This window comes from Salvia splendens, chromosome 14 (assembly GCF_004379255.2).
Source record: "Salvia splendens isolate huo1 chromosome 14, SspV2, whole genome shotgun sequence".
Taxonomy (NCBI): domain Eukaryota; kingdom Viridiplantae; phylum Streptophyta; class Magnoliopsida; order Lamiales; family Lamiaceae; genus Salvia; species Salvia splendens.
In genome coordinates, this window is record NC_056045.1 from 25,657,466 (window position 1) to 25,672,280 (window position 14,815).

The 14,815-nt window shown below is 38.4% G+C and overlaps 2 protein-coding genes across 2 annotated transcripts; both read right to left on the reverse strand.

Moving 5' to 3' along the window:
* Positions 1–85: 85 nt before the first annotated feature.
* Positions 86–2,123, reverse strand: LOC121763595. The gene is made up of 6 exons (XM_042159649.1): positions 1,996–2,123; positions 1,806–1,914; positions 1,163–1,523; positions 587–1,040; positions 425–483; positions 86–334 (listed from the first exon to the last, which is right to left on the reverse strand). The coding sequence occupies exons 1-6, from the start codon at positions 2,033–2,035 to the stop codon at positions 296–298; spliced, it is 1,062 nt and encodes a 353-aa protein (XP_042015583.1). The 5' UTR covers positions 2,036–2,123; the 3' UTR covers positions 86–295.
* Positions 2,124–2,764: 641 nt separating this feature from the next.
* LOC121765480 (ABC transporter A family member 2-like) lies at positions 2,765–8,964 on the reverse strand. The gene is made up of 16 exons (XM_042161657.1): positions 8,577–8,964; positions 7,465–7,696; positions 7,183–7,352; positions 6,907–7,092; positions 6,691–6,786; positions 6,404–6,604; positions 6,084–6,243; positions 5,777–6,003; positions 5,122–5,239; positions 4,958–5,034; positions 4,458–4,547; positions 4,118–4,261; positions 3,721–4,023; positions 3,566–3,646; positions 3,318–3,494; positions 2,765–3,242 (listed from the first exon to the last, which is right to left on the reverse strand). Exons 1-16 carry the CDS (start codon positions 8,943–8,945, stop codon positions 2,976–2,978), a joined length of 2,898 nt encoding a protein of 965 aa, XP_042017591.1. The 5' UTR covers positions 8,946–8,964; the 3' UTR covers positions 2,765–2,975.
* Positions 8,965–14,815: the final 5,851 nt, after the last annotated feature.

Here is a 14,815-nt window from a genome sequence, read left to right on the forward strand (position 1 = left end):
ATTGTAAACAACATTTGTCAGTTGTTAGTCGCCCACAAGACCAAGATAACTTGATGAAGTAAAATGAAACATGACAACATCTATGTTTCATACTGTAAAAAAATTATTACTAGAAAGAAAGGCAAAAATCACAACCAATCCAGAGCAGCAATGTTTCAAAAATTACAAACTTCACACACAACACCAGATTTTCAACCATACTAACTTGTTGCGCTATATACAATCAGAAGAAGAACTTCTAAATTTGAAAATCCAAATCAAACACTTTTTCAGTTATATGTATAAAGTATATTCTCTAAACTGCTGAAGCCACCTCCTCCGTCTGTGATACAGCCTATAAAGTAGAAACATTGCAACTTTGTGTTTAAGAGTTCAAAACTTGGCTTTATATATAAACAAACTTTAGCAGGAAAGAATAACTCACCATGTTTTCTTTGTCTTCTAGAACAGCTTCATCTGGCTGAGAGTTTACTGGCTCCACAGCTGCCGTGAAATAGCGAAATCGTGAGCACAATTAACATTATAAAACAAAACAATCCTGAGCGTAATTAACATAATAAAACAAAACAACCATCTCCATCACTACCTTTTGCGGGCTTCTTCCCCTGCTTCTTCAGCTTGTCATCTCCTTTAGCAGAATCTTGCTTCGCCGGTTTTGAAGGTTTCCTTTGGATGCTACGTCCCCTGACTTCAGAAGCAGGCTTCGAGATTGCAGGAATCTTGGACACTGACCTTCTGGTCTTCTTCACAGACTCATCTTTAGATTGCTTGGCTTGTTTAATCTCATCAGAAGCTGTGGGCAGTGACTTTGGCTTCACCTTCTCAGCATCAGTAATAGAAGATGAGGAGCTACGAGCATCATCTTCGGATGACTGGTTAGGTTCTGCAGGTGCTTCAGAGCCAGCTATAGATGCATCTGAGGGCTCATAGTTCTCAGAAATCTTATAGCCCTCAATCAGTTCTTTGACAGATTCTTCAAGTCCAGAAAGTTCGTGTTTGCGCACATATGACTTCAGCTCATCGCTCATCTTCTGCATAGGCTGCACACAGACACGCATCTAGTCATTAAGCATATCTGATAAGCAACATTAATAATCTAAACTGCCTCCCAACTTTAGGCCATTCCGAATAGGAATCCATACTGATTGATAAGGATTTATACCTCGCATCCGGCCTCCAAAGCTAGCTTGAAGAAGCCAAGAGAGATGGAGTGCTTGCCAGCAGTTTCAGAGTGCTTAATATGAGTCAGCCAGTAAGATGCTGATGCTAGCACGTTGAATTTCTTCCGGTTGGATGATTTCGAAGCATAGGATAGAGGTGTGTCGCTCTTTCCTTGGTTAACAGCAGCCCTCTTTGATCTCGCCTCAGAAATAGGCGTGATACTACTGCCAAAAGACTTGGAAGCAGGGGTGGCGTTGGACTTGGAGGGAACAGAGAGGCGTCTAGGAGGCTTGGCAGACTTCTCCTTGCCCGAGAGATCAAGAACACTCACACTCTTAGTCACACTTGAGGCAAGCCTTCCCCTGAAAATTGACAGCCACAATATATGAAACACGCAAATTAAGAACCAGAATTCATAGATATGATGAACAGAGCACATGAAGAGTGGGAGGTCGTTCGATTTCTAACAATAATCAATGCTGAATTTTAATCTCAAATCAACATTCTATTGTTCTCAAAGCAAACTATTGATTCATCTTATATTCGTTAAATTCTCGTAAATTGCGACAGTATAAAACAGCATACAATTAATGTATTATGAAGATAAATTGACGAGGACATGATCTGATAACATAGAGGCACACCTTTTAGTGGCAGAGTGGGAGTTTGTGGAGTCGGCGAGCGGCGGTTTCTCCTCCTTGGATCTTGTAGCAGATCGGAGCGGATACCGGAGAAGCCTCGAGGTCGATTTTCCTGCTCTCGAATAAAGCGCAAAATTAAGAAAATTACGAAATTCTTGGAAATCAAATTATTTAGGGAAGGGGAAAAGCAAACCTTGGTCTTTGGCAGCGGAATCATCCATAGCAGCAGACATTTCTTCTGAAAAAAAGTGATGAAAAGTTGGAGAAGTTGAAGAAATGAGAGGTTTCTTATATAAAATGGGGGGAAGAGTTGATGAGCGGGAAAACAGAGGCTCGCTCTAATTCTAAAGGAAAATAAAAATAAAATATAAATGAAAAGCGAATGCTAGCAGAAACGGCTTCTTGAGGGCCCATGCATTTTTGAATTTCAAATTTTTTATCATATTTATTTCAAAGAATAGGAGATTTTTTTTACAATTGCCAGCTGATTTCTTGGTATAGTTGGACTTTATCTAAAATAAAATTCCTTTGAAAGAGTACTTCTGTCGATATAACGTTAAATTAATAATATTTTCAATTATTAAAAACTTAGACTATCAATATTAAAATGAGTTTTGAATTTTCATCTTTTTACCATTCTTAATTATTTTATGCTCTTGAATATACTACCTCCATCCCACAATAAAATTCAAATTTTGCTATTTCGGTCCATCCCACAATAAGAGTCATATTTCAGTTTTAGCATAAATGGTAAGTAGGTCTAACATTCCACTAATTCACTTCACTCACATTCTATTATAAAATCAATATAAAAAAGTGAACTTTTCCAAATTTCTTAAAACCCGTGCTCATACCAAATATGACTCATATTGTGGGACGTAGTAGCTATCGTAATTATTTATATTTGGATTTTTTGTAATTAGAATGTTGGTTAACGGATGAAGCATAAGAACAGTAAGAAAAAGTGCAAAGTCATTTACCGTTGTTAAAGAAATGCTGCGTGTATAATACATTTCTCACAATTATATACATGTATACTGATAGTGCTGTTCTCTCTCTCTCTTTCTCACTATCTCTCTTTTACCAACCAAGCAAGAAAACAATGTCTATGTACATATATTTAAAGAGATCATAAGTTCATAGTAACTAACAAAACACTGGCATTTAAATGAGTCAAGAGCGCAAATCCGACTCTGTAATCTGTGAAGGATCGATCACGATTCCATGAATTTTCTTTCGTCTTCCAGAAGTATTTGTGTGAGATGCGGAAGAGCCAGGTTGAAGCTGCACATGAGACGGTATAGGCATCTCCTGAGAGTAACCAGAGATGCAGAGTGATCCAGAATCATCTTGCTGCCAGTACACTTGTACCATTATACCCCTAGGACTTTCTGCCGATTCTGTTCCTGGAATACCGATAAACCTTGCTCCAATTGGAACCTGCACGTTCCGAAGGATTGTATCATTAACTGTGCACATATTGTGCGTAAGATGTGTAGAGTAGCGTAAATGTACTTGAAGAGACACCCCGGTATTTAGAATGAGAGTAGCAAAGGTGCCCTCAGCTGCAGCAGTTTCCAGCTCTGCCTGTTTTGCTATATTCAGAAATACTTCTTCAAGAGTTGTCAGCCCGAGTTGGATGTCAGATATGCCGAACTCTTTCTCTTTCTCCTGGAGCTCAGTGAAGAAGTTCTGGATATTGGGAGAACAGTTTTAGCACCCGTTGCTATGAAGATCACTAATGTAGAAAACATGCTGTTTACCTTCAATAGCTTCTCCTTTTCATGGGGGATAACGAAGGTCAAGAAGGATTTACTCTCCTCTTTAGGTGTAACATCCAAATGCTGCAATAACAAATCACAGAGTTATAATCATATTCTCAGTAGATCTATTTAACTATGTGGGGTCAGACTCTTACAGATTCGAAGAACTCTTTCACAGCTTCATGTTGAGAATTATTCTGAGTGTCTGCCTGATCTGGAGGACTACTAACATCCCCTACAAAGCTTATATTGGCAATAAACCCTGTTCCAAACCGCGACTTTAACCTTATTGACGTCCCAATGCAGCGAAGTCTACCTTTCGCCATAATTCCTATTCGATCACCTAAGATATCTGCCTCTTCCATTGAATGAGTTGTTAAAATAATTGCACGTCCCCTCTTAGCCCCTTCAATGACGTCCCAGACATGCCTCCTAGTTATTGGATCCATACCTGTCGTCTGTCGGTTCGAAATGACTTTATCAAATTAGTTTTGAGAGATTTATGTAGATAAGTAGAGAATTAGAGGAATGAATAAAAGATTCTCAACCCACCGGCTCATCCATAATAACCAGCTTTGGTTCACCAATTAGGGCAATAGCAACACTGAGACGGCGTCTCATTCCCCCACTATAGCTACCGGCTCTGACTTTAGCTGATTCAGTAAGTTTGACTTCTCCTAGTAATTTCTCTACAACCTGTTTAAAAGGAACAGTTGTTTGAGTTATTTTTCAGGTAGAAGTCATCTTATTTTAGTTCAGGATAGTGATTGGTTATCGTTCACTTTTACCACAAGTCAAAAGAACGTAGCAATATTGGGGTAGAATAAGATTTGATAAAACTAGTAGTGTTTGGTAAAACTGGGAGAGGAGTTTGGAGTTGAAGAGTCCTTACCGATTTAATCGAAGCAGGGGTCAGACCTTTGATGCTGGCAAACAAGTAAAGGTGCTCTTGACCAGATAGTGCGTCCCACAGGACATCGAACTGTGGTATCAGCATAACAAGAGTTAGTTTCCTTTTACAACTTATTATTAACATAGTAAAAAGTAACTTGTCAGGCTAGAAACAGTTGAGTCTTTTTTAAAATGAAATCATGGAATGTTCACTTTATTTCAGCTCACACTGAATAGTTACAACACTTTCTGATGTCTGAAGCTTCTGTTTCTTTGAAGCTTATGGTTGAAAATCTATACTTTTAGAAACATTTAAACTTGTAATTCAAATTCAAACAAATACAAAACAGTTTGTAAAATGAATGTCTAAAAGTAGATTGATAAGGATGCAAAAAATAATAGTACTACTCAGTATTTACTATGTGAGCTTTCATTTATCAAGTATTCAGAAGTATAACTATACAAGTCAATGATGGCATGAGAAATATCAAGGGGCAGAACCTGAGGACAGACTCCTATCATCCTCCAGATGGTTGACATCCCAGTAGAGTTCCGTATAGAATTCCCATAGATTAAAGCTGTCAACATATGTTCAAGAACATGTATATGAGTCATCATTCAAAAGTGATGCCAGGAAAGTGAAATACCAAAGGAACACCTCTCACCATCTCCACTAGTGACTGGTGTAATCCCAGTTAAACAATTGATAGCAGTAGTTTTCCCAGCTCCGTTAGGCCCGAGAAGGCAAAACAGCTGATCCTTGGGGAAGTTCATCCATATGCCCTGCAGGTATTATATCCACAATTTGATTCAGCATGCATTTTTCAAGCTAACTTTATATATCAATGAAGCTAAATTACATCTATAAGCTTTGTACTTCATCCAATCAAAACATAAAATGATAATTGCAACCATCTTCTTGGAGAAATCTAAAATTAAGTTTTTCATGCGTTCCTTTTGAATTGTCAAATGTCAATATCATCAAATCCTCATCCTCTAGAAAGGATGCAAGTGAAAACTTATAAATCGATCAACAGATAAGTTAACCCTTTAAAATGCCTTCCTTCGCATTAAATTAGTTGCTTTAATACACAGTTTTCTGCTTCATCTAGTTGTGCTGTATTCAGTACTCATTCTGTATCCCAGTATGAATTAAATCGTGAACATGCAGATTTAGCCACATTTCAATAATGAAGCAATTGCAGTAGCTTTGAACAACCTATCACTCTTACAGTCGGACTGCTTGCTTAGTTTAGGCATTCCTCACTAACAATTCTATTAAACTACTCTAACAAGCACATCTCATGTGGTTAACTTTACCTTGAGGGCATGGTAAGGAGAGGTTCTTTTGCACCTGCAGCAACCAATCTTTGTTGCCCCAGCATAAGTTTTCACAAGACCACGTATTTGAACTGCAATGCTTGAGTCGACATTGGCTCCTGCAGCTTGCTGTTTCACTATGGTTTCCTCTTCTTGTACATCCTCATCATCCGGGTGAATGTTTTCCAAAGATGGAATTGATCTCATACAACTGCAAATGCTTCCCTCTGAAATTGAAAAGGCATGTCAGACATCTTAGCAACCAAACAAAACTGGTTAACCAACAGAAGAACGATATAGTGAGTACCTGCTAATTTGTTTCCACCTTTCCCAGTCCAGTACCCAGGAACTAGAAAGTAGAATATTGGTTTTCTTACACCAGATGCATTTGGGAGTATATTGTCCAAGTAGATGGCCAGAACGAACCACAAACAGGAAGTTGATACAAGCCAAATGTAAATATCATTCTGATCATAGACAGAAATTTAAGTAAGACGATTGGTGGTAGCAGAAGAATGGCTTCATATTGCTGTCTGATAACTTATTTTATGAGCAATGATTTGGCCCGTTTCCTAACAATAATTGACAGGCAATATAGAATTGATAGACACTTAAGGTTTGACGTACGATTGTTATGACACATTCTTCATCACCAGGTGCACATCTCAACCTCCCTTTCCAGCTGATACCAGGATCTTGAGGAGTTTCAGTAGCCTGTGAAAGCAAGTTTAAACCTGCTGCAAAAAGATTAGGTGGGAAGAATGACCACACTGTTTGGTAGGTCTTTGAGAAGTCCTGGCCGTAAGGAAATCCAAATGTTGTGACAAGCTGAAAAATAATTCAAATATCTGTTATCATGGACAATCGCAATCTCTTCTGTAACTTTCAAATGAAGTTCTGACCAAGTTACAAACCTGAGTTAAGAAACCTATGATAAAGATGAAGTAGCCCACAGTTGTGGATGAAGATGACTTGCTAATAAAGGCAGACAGCAAAAAGGCTAAACCAACCTGGCAAATAAAACAACAAAAAAGTCTAGCGATCAGAATCTCCTTATGCATTTTTCATGAGTCAAAACTTGGAAACGGATGAGGACAGTGTAAGTTTCGTGCTGGGATGAGGAAACCTACCATACTCAATTGGAAAAGGTAAAATAAGAGGAAGACAACGGTGAAACTGTTTTTCAAAAAGAAGTCAAATTGGAACATCATCCCGAAAAGTACTGTTAGAAGGGATGAAATAAGAGTGAGTATTCCCTCCCATGTGACCCATGATAGCCAATATGCAGTATCATAAAGACCCATCATCGTCATAGTCTGTTCATGAAAAGAACACACACACAATGGATTAGTACTGAGCATTGCCAAGCTTATAATACAATTGGTCGGAAATGCAAAACCGAATACCTGTCGAAGTTTGAGTTCTTTTTCTGTTATCAAAGCACTGATTTGGAAGACAAAAGAAAACATGGCAATGGCCAAGAAAAAGGTCGGTCCTGCGTTCTGCACAGCAGAAAATATTTCAAGTGCAGGGTGGGCGAATTCCTTTATACTGACAACCCAACTAAAGCTGGCATCTGAAAATATGTAGTCAGATAATGAGGAAATGATGTAGAACATCAAGTCAAGATTAGAAAGATGTGTACATATTCAATATTTTAAGCTGAATGAATGTAGCAGTTTTCATACCTCCCACTAGAGATCTTGCAATTTCTCGCTCCGCAGCAAGCTGAAGCGGAATTTGAAATTTAAATGTTGGATCTTCAAAATTCCCTCGCTTAGCAAGTGGAGTAGAATTAGTCTGTATCCCGTAGCTAATTACAGTAGCATTTCTATCCATGAAATGGAGAGCACCAGCACACTGCATGGGATTGCTGGCAAGCCAATCGTCCGTGTCATTTGGTGTTCTGAAGCCTATAACCTGCTCGAGTGATAGTCCTTTACTTCTAGTTACAGAATGCAAAAAAACTCTAAAGTAATTGCAGGCTTAATATCATGATATAGCATAATTAAAATATCCGAATCTGTATCATGGTCTCTCATCATTAACCATATGGATCTATAAAGTTTGGATTGAAATAACTTAAAAAAGGAAAAATGAATTAAAAACACAAGCAATTCATTTTTACTTACATAGAATTCTTTCTCTATGGAATATACATTAGAGTTACACAATGTGATGTCACAGATTCCTTTCTCTATGAATACACATTACAGTTAAACATTGTCAGATCACAAATTCATAAGACTGCATCATATGAAATACCCTATATACATATCTACAAAAAACAAAAACAACACAACCTAACTAATGGGGCCGGTACGGTATAGATTACAAAAATTTTCATTTCGTACACCTTACCAAAAAGTCAACAATGGTATACCAAAATATCGTTATACCAAAATCTTGTTTCATAGCATTATTGTATGAAAATTTGGTATATAGTGAATTATCCATACATATCGCTAGCGTGGTTTACCAATAATTCAGGATATACCGTAGTTTTACAGTATACACTTAAAAGTGGAGTACGAATAGACCCAATTTTCGGTATATCAGTATATGCATACTGTCGTACCGGTAGAACACTGGTATACCAAAACTCCGATATATTTTTGGTACGATAAATGTGTTAATAGCGGTATTTTGGTACATTTGATAATCCCTAAATCACAAACAATTGCAGTGAAACTAAACAAAAGAATGACTTATCAGATTAATTCAAAACAACTTAATCGATCATATAACAAGCGAAATCGGAGAAACAGTAAAACCAAAAGCAAAAAAGCTAAAAATAAACCTTGTCATCAGGAATGGGCCTGCCAGGGTTATTCGCTCTGATCCTCCGCACAATTTCTCGAATCCTGGAATTGTCATTCCCACTCCACACGAAGTCAAAGCAGGGCATCTTAGCGTAGTACTTGTCCTCGCACGGCGGAATAGGCGGCGCCACCAGCGGCTTGGGGTCGTCATTGTTTCTGAAGGAAGAGGAGGAGGCGTAGCGCGCCTCGGTGGCTTCCTGGATGAAGAAAATGAGAGCGATGAAGAAGAGCGAGGAGAAGAGCTGGAGGAAAGTGGAGCGCTTGTTCCGCCATGAGAGCAACAGATTTTTGAAGAGCAGAGCTTTGTACTGCTGCCACAGCAGTGGAAATCCAACCCGCGTTTCCATTTTGGAATGGAATAGCAGTTTTTCTGATTTTCTGGTTGTTGATTTCGGTGATTTTGGAATGGTTTTATATGCCGGTTAGGTTGACCGATTTGCCCCTGAATAAGATTTCCGTGAGATATTAATTTTTAATTTGCTAGTTAAAAATTACATTTTGTATTTTCGACAAGGTTTTCGATGAGGATTTCGTGGAAACATGTGCAGAAATTACATTCAAGTCCATCATCAATTAATAAGGCTTGGTTTACTATCAGCCTCAAAATATTTAATTCTTCTCAATATGATTCGTGATTATGTTTTTTTATTATGTTTAATGTTAGGGTCATCTGGCGAAAAGTTATGGACTTTTGAGGTAGTTCACTCTAAAATGAAAAGTGAAATAATGTGGAACAAATACTCATGGAGTATAGTTGCGATTTGCGAACGAGGTTGGAGTTCGCTGTTCAGTGTTCTTCAGTCTTCACCCTAAATGGACTACTATTAGTTTGACATTATTAATAGTATGACTATTAGGAATATTGGTGCATAATATCATAATTTTTCTAAAAAATTGTTTTTTTTAATAAAGTTTAAACTTGCTATATAATATAATAAACTTAAATAGTTGCTGAATTTTTTCCACCAACGACGACAAAATGTGACTATGTTTTATTTGTTATTACATTACATAAGATATGGTTTTACTACTGAAAAATGATAGTGATGTGATTATAGATTCCCTACAAACCATATATGATTATCTATCTCTTTTTATTTTACTGAATTTTGTCCTCAGTAAAGAAAAATTCAACAATTATTTAAGTTTGTGATATTATAAAAAAAACTAAAAAGTTTTAAATGATATTAGACCCAATATCTTTTAGTATTATTATTATTTCTTTGATAGATTTGAATATTACAAGGAAAAGTATATGTCATAATATAATACCGATATGAGTCAAACAATCTACAAAATTATCATCGTCGGAAACTTGGAATCTCATTTTTAAGGCTGTGGAGTGTGGGCCAAATAAAACTTTTGGAGACTTTATTGCAAAATTTACTAATCTTTAGAGCATCCGCAATGGGCGGACGATGGCACGCCCGATGGCGCGCATCGTCCGCGCCATGCATCGTCCGCACCCATTGCGGGTGCGTGCCATAGGGCGCGGATGATAGTCGCGCCCTATACTTCGGTCGCGGAGGATAGCGCGGACGATGGCCATCGTCCGTGCCATCGTCCGTGCCATCGTCCGCCCCATTGCGGCTGTCGCGGACGATGGCTGCAGACGATGGTCATCGTCCGCGCCATCGTCCGCCCCATTGTGGAGGTCGCGGACGATCGACTCGGACGATGGCACGCGGTTTTGATTTTCTATTTAAATCTCGTTTCTCATTCAGTTGTGCATACGAACATATCGACTATCTCTTTACATATTCTCTCTCTACATCCAACCAAAATGAATCTCGGCGACGACACCAATAGTTCTAGTTCGTCTGAATCCGGTGGTTCGCTTGACGACCGTGCATCTATACGACATAGGTCGTATGTCCGACGCGACCACCAGGAAGCTCACAGACGTCTGGTTGAAGACTATTTTGCCGATCAACCGCATTGTCTTCACGTGATGAATACTTCACGTTTCGGGAGGACGGCATCGGGAAACCCAGCCTTACACCATTGCAAAAGTGCACGACTGTTATTCGTCAGTTGGCATACGGCACCACGGCGGACCTTTTTAACGAGTACCTCCACTGTGGAGAGACTACATGCCGCGAGTGTCTGAAGAGCTTTTGTCGGGGGATAGTAGAGGCCTATGGTGACACATATTTGCGCAAGCCGACAACCACTGATTGCCAGGGTCTGATGCAGATGCACGAGAGGGCGCACGGGTTTCCCGGGATGCTCGGGAGCATCGACTGTATGCACTGGGAGTGGAAGAATTGTCCGACGGCGTGGAGAGGCCAATTCACAAGTGGATACAAGAGCAGCCACCCGACGATGATCCTCGAAGCCGTCGCTGACCATCGGCTCTGGATCTGGCATGCTTACTTCGGCGTAGCCGGGTCGAACAACGACATCAACGTCCTCAACTCGTCCACCCTCTTCACCGACCAATGTAACGGCAACGGCCCGGCCATCGAGTTCACTGCCAACAGACGCCAATACCATATGGGCTACTACTTGGCCGATGGCATCTACCCACGGTGGCCAGTTTTCCTAAAGACGGTCAGCTGCCCAATTGGTGAGAAGAGGGTTTTATTTGCGCAAAAGCAGGAGGCGACGCGGAAGGATGTCGAGCGGGCATTTGGGGTGCTCCAATCACGGTGGGCAATTGTGAAAGGGCAGGCTCGTTTCTGGTACAAGGAAGTCATCGTCGATGTCATATATGCGTGCATAATCATGCACAACATGATAGTCGAGAGTGAAGGCGGAAGCATCACCTACTAGAATGAAGACGACCGTGCATCTAGCTCTTCCGGCACATCGACCGACACACCCGATAGAGGGTTACCGTTAGGCTTCGAAGAGGTTCTATCTAGACAGGCCTCAATGCGCAACCAACAGGAGCACGCACAACTCATGAGTGATATGATTGAAGAAGTGTGGGCTCGTAACCGCCGTCGCTGAGTTTGCATTTTTTTTAATTCGCATTGTAATGTATTAATTTTTATTAAATGAAATGAAGTTTATGAAATTCGTATTTTAATGTATTATTTTTTTTAAATTCGTATGGATTTTGTAAATATTAAAAAAATGATGTTGTGGCGCGCTATAGGGCGCGCCTTAGGGCGCCTCACTGCAGGTGGGGAGGTAGGAGGATAAAACTGCTGACTTAGGAGTATTTGATAAGTATATCTTTCAAGTTTCAATCGATGTGTTTGGCTCTTCTACCCGGCAAATATCTTACATTTTGCTATTTTGGACAATCTTATAAAATAATATAGTACTACCTCTTTTTAAAACTTTTTATGGATATACTTTTTCATGTTTTATCCTTAATTTATCTAATTACAAAAATATTGAATGTAATCTATCATAATTTATACCTCCTAACATAAAACATATAATATGAGAGTTTTTCCTATGCAAACACTTTACCTAACTTTTATTGAAATTCACGCCGCATTACATTGCATAATAAAATGTAAAATACGTATACTCATATCTAAATAAAATAGTACTATCATAATCATTGTCATGTAAAAAAAATGTAAAATACTTATACTCATATCTAAATAAAATAGTACTATCATAATCATTGTCATGTAAATCATCTGTACAATGTGTGGTAAAGCAAACCATATCCCACATCGGAGAATGGACAAGAGTTGCAAGCATATAAATGGGCTTCTCCAACTCCATTAGTTTAAGGACTTTTGAGGAGTACCCTAAGAGCAAAACCGTGAGGGCTTTAATGGGCAATATCATACTAATGTGGAGTTCGGGTGTGCACCGCCGAATCCCAATCCCAACACAATGGGAATCAAATTCCATTTTTATAGTACTTTAAATTTAAATTTAAATTATTGACGAAATACAAAATATGCTTTAGGAATTAGAGCCAAAGAATATCTGAAGTTACTTTCAAAGGGGCAGGTTTCTGAGTTCTGTTAGATTAACGGTCATTCAAAATATCTTACACCATTATTATTAGTTTATACCTTAGTCAACAATAGCATATATTTTGAATGAATCTTGATCTATGCTTACGAAATATTCAAACTAAATAATGGCACTTCTACTTGCAAAATATATATAGGAAAAGACGCGACATTTGTTTATGAATTTCATGTGAAATTTCGTTATGCATAATTTAGTTCATGTGAAAAGTTAGTTAATGAAGTTACATTATTCTGGGAGGGGTTGAGATTTGAGAAGTCAATTTATTTAAGTTGTATATTCAACTTATGAAGAACGGTAATTATTAAAATTTCGATGGCCAATGAAAATGAATTGGTCATAAATTCGAAAGTTTACTTTCTTGATAGCTACTCTTGTATTTTAGTCTCCTAAATGTAGTTTTGTCAACAGTAACTAGGTCACTGTTTTAACGTTAATTGGATAGTTGATTAATTATGAGATAGTGCCTAAAATGATAAATTGATAATGACTGTTTTAGCCTTAAGATTGTACTAATATCTGGCGTAAACAAGGATTAATGGGTGTTTATAATTATAGGTAAAGGGAAAAGATTATTAAACCAAATATTAAGAGACTAATATGTAAATTCAACATATTATAAGTTGACCAACGAATACATGTTCCAAGAAATTTACTTCAGATTGTGATCAGAGTTCGAAGTTTGACAAAGTGGGAAGGTGATTAAGGATAATTAGGATCTATCCATTAACTAATCGTTCATCGATCCTTTCACCTTAAGCAACAATAAACAAATTGTGTTGCACACAAATAAACGACCATCAACTTCGAACTAATTATTTATTGAGCATCCACGATGATTGGACGCCCTATAGGGTGCCCTATCCTCCGACACATCAGCATTTTATCCTTCATCTCATTCACCTACAGTGTGACGGCTATAGCCCGCCATATAACTTTAACTCCTATTTTGTATTTGTTTTTTATTTTTTATGTTTGCAAATATGTCAATTAGTAAGAATAAATATAAAAACACCACAAATTAAAGACAAATTCTATTGTCAGTATTTATTATTTTTTTATTTTTTACTATATTTTATGCTTGCAAATATGAAAAATTGTTGAAATTCATTATTGAATTTAGAGAGAAATTGAGATGGGGAAGAGAGTGAAGTGAAAGGTGTGAAATGAAAAAAATTGTGATATATATAAGAAAATATAAAAAATAAATAAAAAATGTGTGCATCGTCCGGACCTATCCTCTTTACCCTCGCAATGGGGCGGAGGATGCTAAAATTGGTTCATCGTCCGCGGAGGATGCTTAGGGCGCGGAGGAAGGAAATTGCATAGTCCGCGGAGCTACAGTGAAGGACGATGGGGCGAACGATGCATAGAGCTGGCTATCGTCCGCCCCACTGTTGATGCTCTTATTCCCAACTCACTTGGTTAGACCATCCACAACGGGTCTCGCCGGCGTCTCGCGTCTCGTCTCAGCGAGACGAGACCCCGGCGAGACGCGTTGCAGCCTCCATCTCGTCCCGTCTCGTCGCGCGTCTCGCCTCGGCGAGCCACGAGACGAGCTGTCTCGCCACGCGCCTAGGCGACGTGGCGCAGCCCGGCGTCGTGCGTGACGCCCACTCGCCGGCCCGCGAGTGGGCGTCGTCACGTGCTGACGCAATAAATATTTTTTTTTAAAAAAAATTCGAATTTAAATTTTGTGTGTTTTTTTATTTTGTGTGTTTTTTTATTTTGTGTTTTTTTTAAATTTTTTTTTGTGTGTGTTTTTTTTATTTTGTGTGTGTTTTTTTTTGTTTTAATTTTAATAAAGTGTGTTTGTTTAAATTGAATTGGGTTTTAAAAAAAATTATAAATTAAATTGAATGAATAGTAATTAAGAGACGGTATAGAGACGGTTAAGAGACGGAGCGTTGCAGGTTCCGTCTCTTAGTTAAGAGATGGAGGAAAAAAGGACAGTGGGGCCCTCAAATAGTGCTCAAATAGTAGTTAAGAGACGATTTAAGAGACGGTATAGAGACAGCGTTGTGGATGGCCTTAGTTATACGTATGTGACTACGTCACAATTTAATTATTAAACTAAATTCCGTACGACAACTTCTTTACATTTCAAGGAAAGTTCAAAACTCATTAATACTAACATGCTTAGATTCTCTACCTAGAATGTCTAAATTAGTTATCACATATGTTCTGTATTAAAGTTACATTCCATATGGATTATGTAGTATAATTTTAACATAAATAAATATTTATAGAAATTGTACCTTAAGGAGTG